The sequence below is a fragment of the Sorex araneus genome, chromosome 3 (genome assembly GCF_027595985.1).
Source record: "Sorex araneus isolate mSorAra2 chromosome 3, mSorAra2.pri, whole genome shotgun sequence".
In the NCBI taxonomy this organism is placed as follows: Eukaryota; Metazoa; Chordata; class Mammalia; order Eulipotyphla; family Soricidae; genus Sorex; species Sorex araneus.
In genome coordinates, this window is record NC_073304.1 from 189,287,541 (window position 1) to 189,297,004 (window position 9,464).

Sequence of the window (9,464 nt, forward strand, 5' to 3'; positions counted from 1 at the left end):
GCAGTCCCTGGGCAACTGGCCAGCTCTAGGTCCTGGAGTAGGACCCCTGGCTTCTCACCTCTCCAGCCCGGCCAACCTGTTGCTATTGCAAAGTCATCTCAAAGATGCAGTGACAAAGGAAGCCCAATCCTTGGGGGCATAACCCTCCACATACATACATACTCACACACTCACACAGACACACACAGATGCATATTCACACAAATGCTCATCTATACAAACACATACTCACACATGCACACTCATACACACATTCACAACTATACACTCACTCATATACTCACTTACACATAGACACACACACATTTTCACACCTCATCAGCTAGGATAGGCTAACTGGTACTCGAACTCATCCCTGCAAGCACAGCCTTCACCCTCCCCCCCTCCTGCCTTCACCTGCCTCCCTCAGAGCAGTGGGCAGCTGAGGTGAGTCTCCGAGAGCACTGGCTTCAGAGCCACACCATCTGGGTTCAAATGTTGGCTTTTCCATCTTCCCCACTATGTGACCTCAGGGAAATTACTTATCCTCTCTGTGCCAGCTCCCTCTGGAAAGCCTTACTTTTAAATTCTGCTTTATAGAGTTGTTGTGAGGATTAAAATGAGTTAATCCATGAAAATTGCCTGACCTGGTGTGTGGCACAGAGTGTGGGCAGCCAACACAGTTCCTAAATGGTACCAATGACCATTAACTAGCGGGGCAGGACACACCCATCCACAATGAGAGAAAAAAAAGCACTGACTCCCGGGGGGTCCCCGTTCCCGGGGGTGCAGGGGGGGCACCTCCTTCCCTCAGGGCAAGAGCACAGCCACAGAAACAACGCTGGGGGCCTGGGGGGGTTGTCTGAAGAGAGAGGCCTTGCCACTTGGTCCCTTTCACTGGTCTCCCCTGTGGAGACCTCGGAGCTGGAACATTCTGGAAGTCTCCCTCCTGCCGCTGCAGCGCTGGGCCACGGTGCCCACCCCAGTAATTACAGGGGCCTGGGGGCCTGGCTCCGCTGGCCTCACTCTGCATGGCCAAGCCGGGACACCACAGGCGACACTGCCGGCGCTGCCCAGAACCCATGAGGGGGCACCCTGCTCTCACACTCTCTGCCACCTGCCCCTGAATGCCCACAGGGGCACCCCAGTGGTGATGACAGTGGCAAGCTGAGCCCCTCAGGAGCAGCCCCAGGGATCCCTGGGAGGCGCCTTTGAGAATCTCAAATTTCATTTGCTCTACATGGGCCATCCCCACCCCCCAATATTGCAGTACCTCTGGGTCATTCATGTCAGCATAGCTTTGGGGTAGTCTCCCAGGAACCGTGCGTGAAGACCCCCCAGTCCCAAAACCTCAGCCCCACACAGAGGTTCCCCACAGAGGAGCACCCGAGTGGAGACAGAAACAGCCTCAACCTAAGCCCTCAGCCCCGCCAGCCTTGGGAGAAACCTCCCTCAGAGCACAGACACCCCCCTTTCCCCTCCCCCACACCCGCCGAACCGAGCCCAGAGTGGGTGGGGCCCAGCACTGGAGCCTCCGTCCTGCGGTTCTACTCTATCATTTGGGGCCTGTTTTCCTGGAACCGACTTGGTCTTAGCAATTTGGGGGCTTGAAACAGCCGCTCCTTTTCCAGCCCAGCCTCCAGCCCCATCCTATCTTAGAGGCTTCCAGGACCACCAGGCCTAGGGACAATAGGCCACACCCTTATCAGGATGCTCAGAGGGTGTGGTCTGTGTGGTCTCAGACCCGGATAAGGGGCAGGTGGGGGGCGAGGGCAGGGACAGATAAGAGACCTCAGAATAGGGTAGCTCAAGCCCATCACGAACCTCAGCCTTCTCCTGGGTGGTTCTGTGGCTGGTGGACTAATGATTCCCGTCCCCACTTCTCCAAGGGGGAACGGAGGCTCGGAAGGGGCAGAGGTGGTAGGAGCTGGGCTGGGTCAGCTACCGACTTCTGGCCTGCCTGTGATGTCCACCTCATCCAATAAACAACAGCCCCATCAACGAGGCTGCCAGAGACGCCCCAGCCGTCCACCCCAGAAACTGTCCCTGCAGCTACGAAGCCTCCCGAAGCTCCATGCTCCCTGGGGTCCTGTCAGGAAATGTAAGCTTGAGAGTACAGGCCTCACGGGGGACATGAGGGTCTCAGGCAAGGGAGTGTGCGAGCAGGGGTGGAGAGTGTGGGGCTGGACTAGCACACTGGTCCTGCTTATTTCTTGCTCTCATATCAGTGCTCTACCCTGGACCATGTTCCCTGAGCACCCTTTCCAGCAAGCACCCAACACTGGGAGAGGCTGGGCCAAAGCACATCTGCACTGGGTTCGAATCGCCTCACTGTGGGAGCCAAACCAGCCCTTCACCTCCCGTGCCCTAGATGCAGATGGGACAAGGCCCAGCCACCACAGTGACCTCCTGAATGGACAGAAGCTACTGTACCCAGCGTTGGTGAGGGGTGGGGTAGGGGGAGTGAGGCCTGGCTGCCAGGGCTGTGGGCAGGGCAGATAGGGGCAGCCCCTTTTCCTCTTTCCCACTTCTTTCCGGGAGGTACAAGGCCATAGCGCATTGTGTCCCTGCTCGGACCCTGGCAGGAGAAGGCCCGGTCCCAGCCACAGGAGCCTGGTCCTCGGGTTGTCCAAACGCACCAATATCTTTTCTTGCCTTGGGGGCCGGCAGGTTTGAATCAACCCAACTCTGTAACCCCAGTCAGCAAGCCTGGGGTGACTCCCCGGTCCCCCACCACACCTGCTGGGACCACAACACGGTGCCAGATCAGCTTCTGGAGGCTGTGGGAGGCAGCCACCCTGCAGGTGAGGGGGGCAGAGGGATGGACGTGGAGCAGAGTGCTGCTGGAAGTCAGGAGTTAGGTGCCTGGCTTGGCCCATAGTGTCGGGGAAGAACTTTCTGGAAGGGTGACAGGGTCACCACTGTGACCCAGGCTGCTGTAGCTCCTGGACAAAACACCTGCTTATTCTGGGGAGGAAAACAGTGAGAGGCAGAGATGGGCCACTTGAGTTCCTGGGGCCAAGCGTCCCCCTACTCTTGAGAGCAAGATTCTGGCCACAAAAAGAGAAGGACAAGATGGTCCGTCATGGATTCAGGGTCATAGAGGGTCATGATCAGCTTTAGGTCTCACCGCAAGTCTGGCAAAGTCAGGTGCGGGAAGTTTGAGTCCTGAAGCAGGTCAGGGCCCAGTAGGGAGGTGAGCCCCAGGTTTCTGGGGATCAGACCAGTATCCACGAAGTCTCCCTGACCCCAGACTCCTCCTGGCAAAGACTGAAGCCACCTCCTATCTTGGGAAGGAGCGTGGAACTCCTCCTCTCTGAGCAGCTGCAGCCTTGCAGCCGTCCTGCCCTACTCATAAAATGGGAAACTAAGGCACAGGTTGGGGCAGGACCTGGCCCTGGTTCCCAGACCGAGGCAGCACATTCCAAGGCCCTGGCAGATCAGCAGCCCAGGGGAGGTGCTGGCAGAGAGGCTGGATGGGACCGAGGAGGAAGAGGCCCCGAAACAGCCGCTGGGGTTAGTCACAAGGCCCGGGCGTCCCACTGCCCCACGGCACGGCTGGGTGCTGTCCTGCCAGACAAGCATTCTGGAATGCAGGCCTGGGATACCCCACCCTGCAGACCGCAGCGGGTACCGACATGGCGGTGCCCATGCAGGGCCACCTAAGGGGACAGGGGCCCCATCAGAGACAGCTACGGCACGCGGGGCTTGACTTGGCCTCTACCTGCCCGTGCCGCCCTGCAAAAGGCCTCAGGCCTCTGTTGCCTCATCTGTCAGCTCTGGGCAGACTGGACCAGGCAGTCCTCTCCTGCAGCCAGCTCAGGTGTTCGGGGACTCCCCCACCCCCACCCCATCCCTGCCAGCCTGTTTCCCTGGCTGCGTCCCTGTGTGCCATCTCTCCTGGATTTGTGTTAGTGAGCAGTTGCCATGGAGACCAGTCACAGCTTCTTTGACAGAAAATGACTCCCCAGGGCAGTCTCTGCCTCTCACCTGCCCCCCAACTCCACCCAATTTCTAGTACCCCATCTGCCATGGGTTGGGTCCTAAAAGGAAAAAAAAAAATGTCAGGAAGGGAACGTGCCCCAGAGAAGTTGGAGAAGGATCTCAGTTCTCAAATAGTCACTCACCAACTGTGAAGAGGGCGCGGACGGCTCCCGCTTGCTGGGCCTGGTTCCAGAAGCAAAATGCTCCCTCCTACACCCTGGGCTCTGCTTCTGTTCACAGATGGAAGAATGAGAGCCCAGGGGCAGAGGCAACTCTGGTACCAGAAGGGGGTGGGGGGAGAACACCCAGGCCCCTAGCCTGAGGGCCTCCCTCCTCCTGACCTGCCTGCCAGCCTGTTAAGGACCTTGGGATCAGCACCCACACTCCCTAGGGGAGCCCAGACTGATTCTGTAGAACGGAGCTGAGACTTATCAGCCCAAGGACTTGCCCTTCCATTGGTCTCCAAGATTCCAGGCCAGAAGCAGAGGGCCATGGGAGCACTGTCCTGGGGGGTCTTGCCCTGCTCTGCCCTGCCCTGCCCTGCTGTGTGACCCTGTGTCAGGCCTGCATTCCCCTGTGATTGTGGGCAATCACAAGAAGAAGACGGAGTGAAGGATTTGGAGGCAGGCTCTACTCTACTTCAGTTCCATTCAAACGCAGCAACGCCCAGAGAGAAAAAGCAAGTGCCAGCGCCTGGCTCCCCTGCTTCTGAGGCCTGCTGCCCTCGGGGGTTCTCATGGGGAGGAGGAGAACCCTAATTAGCTAGATCGCAGGGTGGCGCTGGGAACACTGGGCAGAGGGGAACCTACTGAGTTCCCAGGACAGAGACCTGCGCTGGTGGAGAAGAGAGGCGTTCGCAAAGGCGTCCTGAAAGGGTCTGTCTCAAAGCGGCATGGAAGGGCTGCGTGCAGGGCACAGCTGGAGCAGAGGCGAGAAGGCCACTGACATCTGTGGTGTGCTCCAAGGAGGCTGACCTGGCCCCAGCGGCTACGAGACGTCTCATTCACTCGCACAGCCCAGGGAGCTGGAAAGGAGAAAGGCACAGGGCCACACAGCTGGGAGCTGAAGAGTCGGGATCAAAGAGGCGACATCTGCACTGTCCACTGTAGTGGCCCCCAGCCGCTAGGGCTGGTGAGAACCTGAAAGGCAGCTACTGCCAACAGACATGTGCTGTCACTGGAAAATGCACACAGGAGTCAGGCTTCCGATGAAAACAAGGCAAAATGTTCCCTTGATAGATTTTAATACCGATCACGTGTTGAAATATGTTGGAAGGCCACAGAGGTAGGTCAAGGGGCTGGAGCACAGGCTTCACATGTGGAGGGCCCAAGTCTGATCCCCAGCACTTATGCCCCCCCACCCCAAGCATCACTGGTAGAGCCCTAGTGGGCCCCTGCACCCCTGTACTGGAGCAGGGGCCAAGTGCCAAACAGAGCACTGAATCCTCAATCCAAACAGATGGACAAAGTACTGGAGCCCCCCTGGCAGTACTCTGGAGTAGCCAGGGCAGCCCTCCCCTTTCCAAATGAATAAATAAAAAGAAACATGTTAACTATAGTGAATCACATAAAATATTGTTGATTCATTTCGCCTACTTCTGTTACTTTTTTAAGAAACTTGCCTACTAGAACATTATACATTAAAAATGTGGCTTAGTCGGGACTGGAGTGATAGTACAGTGGGTAAGGCATTTGCCTTGCAAGCACAGGCCCAGGTTTGATTCCCAGCATCCCATATGGTCCCCCAAGCACCACCAGGAGTAATTTCTGAGTGCATGAACCAGGAGTAATTCTGTGCATTCCCAGGTGTGAACCAAAAAGCAAATAAATAAATAAATAAATAAATAAATTTTAAAAAAATATGGCTTGGTCATGAATCCAAAAATGCAGGAATGACTGAAAGGAAGATAACTGGGAATGACACCTATTTTCTGTTGTTTGTTCTGATTGGTTTCTGGACCCCACTCCTGGCGGGGCTGGGCGTTTCGGTGGGATATATGGGGTGCCAGGGATAGAACCCAGGTCAGTCATATGCAAGGCCAATACCTTACCAATCGTACTATCTCTTTGGCCCTTGACTCCTCTTTTTGATGGGTTAGGCAGAGTCAGATCGTGAGCATTTCTGGGGCTGGTAGGTGTGAGTATGGAAGGGGGTTAAAGGGCAATGTCCACAGTCCCTTCTGTGTCCCAGGAGCAGAGTCAGACAACAACAGGTGGACTCAAGCCTGGTGACCCTCCTCCTGTCCCCTCCCCTTTGACACAGCGCTATATAGTACTTGCCATTGTGACAGAAAATTTTCCTAAAAACTGACCTTGGGGGAGAGGGGGAGGAGTCTACACCAGAGGCCAGAAGAGGAAATGTGTGTGTAGGTTGTGTGCAGGGGCCGGGGCGGGGCCTGAACTCCCGCAGGGGCCAGGCTGGGAGGGATGCATGGCCCAGGCTGTGTTTGCACAGGGCTTTCCGGGCCTTCCTCCCTGCTGCCCCACACCCCACTGAGCCACTGCCTCCATCTCCCCCTACCAAAGACCAAAAATGTCCCACGCTGCTTCTTCATGCTGACATTCTGACTCTGGGACCCCCAGTAGGGTTGGGGGGCAGATACATGCCAGACCTCTCTGATGCCACCCTCAGCCCTTGGCAGTCAGTTTCTCCTCAGAAAATCCGAGGGGGTGATCTGGGGCCGGAAAAAACAAGCTGGAAAGTGCTACAGTGCCAGAAGCAGCAGCGACGTTCATGGCCCAGCGGAGAGGGTGGGAAACTGCTGGGGGGAGCTAAGTCCAGCTTTGAGTGCACTTGCTGAGCCATCTGGAAGATAGGAGTGTAGGACCTTCGGTTTCCCAGTCTGGACATAAAGTGTACTTTGCACTGACTACCTGTGCCCGAAGTGTGTTGACTTCTCCCCACCTCTGGTTGGCACCTCTGCTCCCAGGTCCCTGCATCATGGCAGGGGTTGGTAACTTGTGCAGGGCACAGAATTCCTACTCATGGGACCAAATTTAGAGTCTCCTGGGGGCTGGGCAGGGGGGACAGTGGGCACAGAAAAGATAGCACCATGGATAAGGTGCTTGCCTGGAATGCAGCTGACCCAGGTTTGATCCCCCGCACCCCATATGGCCCCCTGAGTCCCACTAGGAGTGATCCCTGAGCACAGAGCCAGGAGTAAGCCCTGAGCACTGCAGGATGTGCCTCCCAAAGTCTTCTGGGGACAGTTCAACCCAATAGCTGGTGTCACTGGTCCCCAGTCCAACCCCACACCTGGCGGGAGCAAACGCCCAAGGGCCTTGCAAGCAGGTGCAGGGGTCTCTCTGGGAGTGCCTCCCTTTTACTGGACATAAAACCCCTTTCAACAGAGGAGACTGAGGTTTGCGGAAGGGGAGCCAGACAGTTTGTGCCAGTCAGCTCCTCTCCCCACCAACATGAAGCGGTCTTGAGAATCTGCCCCCAGTTAGACCCGTTATCTGTCTGTCTATATCATGTAGGTCCAGATTTTACTACACTATGGTTGGGTAGTTCTTGGCCAGCAGGCCACGACTCTCCTTCAGGAGGGCGCCCCCACCTACGCTGGCCAGGCCACAGTTCACTTCCCAAGGCTGCCCTGTTTCCACCCAAAGCTGCTCCAACTAGGGAAAGTCTCCATGGCAAACCAGAGCCCCCTCCTTCCCCAAAGGCCTGGGTCACGACCACATCACAAACGGGTAAAGAGAAGGAGCCAGGAGGTGAGACTAGTCCAAGGTCACACACCTGCACAGGAGTATCCAATCTGGGACTAGCAGCGGCTTCTTCCGTCTTTCCCAAATCCCATCCCCGAGGCTGGCTCCCAGAGAAGCCCGCAGAGCTAGGGGAGCGCTCTCGCCGGCCCCCGTGGCCTGCGCCCTAGACGCCCTAGCCGAGGCCCTCAGAGTCAACAGAGCAGGGGGAGGCGTCTTCAGGCCTCTCGCCAGGGCCAGCTGCAAACCGCATCCTGGGTCCCCCTGCGCGGCGGACCCGCCCCGCCCCTCCCTCTGCTCCCCGCAGCCGCGAGCCTTTGTCAGCCACGCGCTCACACGCTCGCACGGCCCCGCCGCACACCCGCCCGCGCGCACACACCCGGCTTCCCGGCGCACACCCGCATGGGGCGCGCGCACTCGCCGCACGCACGCAGCCGAGTGGAGGCGGGTGGAAGGAAGGAACTGACGGGCCACCGACCGACGGACAGAACGCGGCTGGGGGAAGGGAAGCAGAGGCCCGGGAACCCGGGGCTGGCAGGAGGGGGCGCGGAGGCGAGAACGCGGAGACACGCAAAGGAGACTCGGAAAAGAGGACAACGGAGAGGGGACGGCGAGGGCTGGCGAGGCCAAGCCGACTACTCCGGGGGTGGGGACTCCCCAAACCCAGGCCAGGAAGGGAAGAGTGCCTACACTGAGCCCATAGAGCAGGGGCACATCACTTGCCTGAGCAAAGGGCCAGGAAGGACCCCATGGCAGGCTGGAATACACAGAACCTGGGACCAAAGGCTTCCCGGGTTACCTCGAGGGTCCGGGGGAGGGAGGGGGTACTAGATCTGGGGGCTGGGTGGGGCACTCGCTCACCTGCTACGGTGTACCTGTCCAGGTAATTGAGCACGTTGCCCAGGCTGAGGATGGCGGCGGCTGCCCCTCGCCCGCCGCCCAAGCTGGCGGGTTTGGGTTGCTGAGCGCCGGGGCCTTTGGCAGTAGCTGCGCAGCTGGGGGTGCTGGGGCTGCTGGGGGGTCCGGACGGAGCCCGCCTCACGCTGCCCGACAGTGTCTGCACCTCATCGTCCACGGCCGCGACTCCAGAGGCGCCCGCACCCCGAGTCCCGCAGCAACCTCCACCGCCAGCCCCGAGCTGCGCCCCCCGGCGCCGGCGCCGCCGCTCCGCGTCCGCCTCCTCCTCCTCCGCGCCGCCCGCCGCCGCCGAGGCGCATTCCAGGCACATCATGCCGGCCGGGATCGGGGCGGCGGGGGGCGCGGGGGGCGCCGGGCCCAGCTTGGGCCCACTCAGTGCGTGCGCGCGCCGCGGAGCCGCCGCTGCACCATCCCGGCCCGGCCCGACTGGTTGTTGCTGCACTTCGGACTCCGCTGCGGTGCGGCCACTGCTCAGCCCTATGCGCCGCTGTCGCGCGGCAGAGCTCTGACAGCTGCGGCCCGGCCCCGCCCACCAGGCCCGCGTCCAATCAGCTCCGCGATGTGGCCCCGGCCCCGCCCCGCACGTGCTGCCCCGAGGGGGGCTGCCGCGGGCGGGCGCAGTCACGCCTGAGTCGCAGGCAGCGGGAAGTCGGGAGAATCCCGAGAGGAGGTCCACGGAGGCACCCGAGCCGAGACGAGGGTGCCTGAAGCAGTGCTCCTCAGCATGAGTTCAGTGTCCTCCCTCCGCACTCCCTTCCACCCGAGGGAGTGTGATCCTAACGGTGCTGGGAGCGCGCTTGGCGCTGCCACCGAGGGCGCTTGGGTATCCTGGAGAGGGTCTCACCTGGAGAAATCAAGGGAGGCTCGGCGGCTTCT

At 59.4% G+C, this 9,464-nt stretch overlaps 1 protein-coding gene across 2 annotated transcripts in view; it reads right to left on the reverse strand.

The window, feature by feature from the left end:
• The window catches only part of SPNS2 (SPNS lysolipid transporter 2, sphingosine-1-phosphate), a 37,101-nt gene extending 28,001 nt beyond the window's left edge, over positions 1–9,100 (reverse strand). Inside the window, exon 1 of one of the 2 annotated variants that reach the window (XR_008629145.1) lies at positions 8,532–9,035. Coding sequence is in view for 1 of the 2 variants with exons in the window: in XM_004604955.2 (XP_004605012.1) it covers positions 8,532–8,901 (370 nt within the window). In the remaining variant the exon portion in view is untranslated. Of the gene's footprint in view, positions 1–8,531 lie in introns of both variants that reach the window. The other variant, XM_004604955.2, reaches the window with a different exon arrangement.
• Positions 9,101–9,464: the final 364 nt, after the last annotated feature.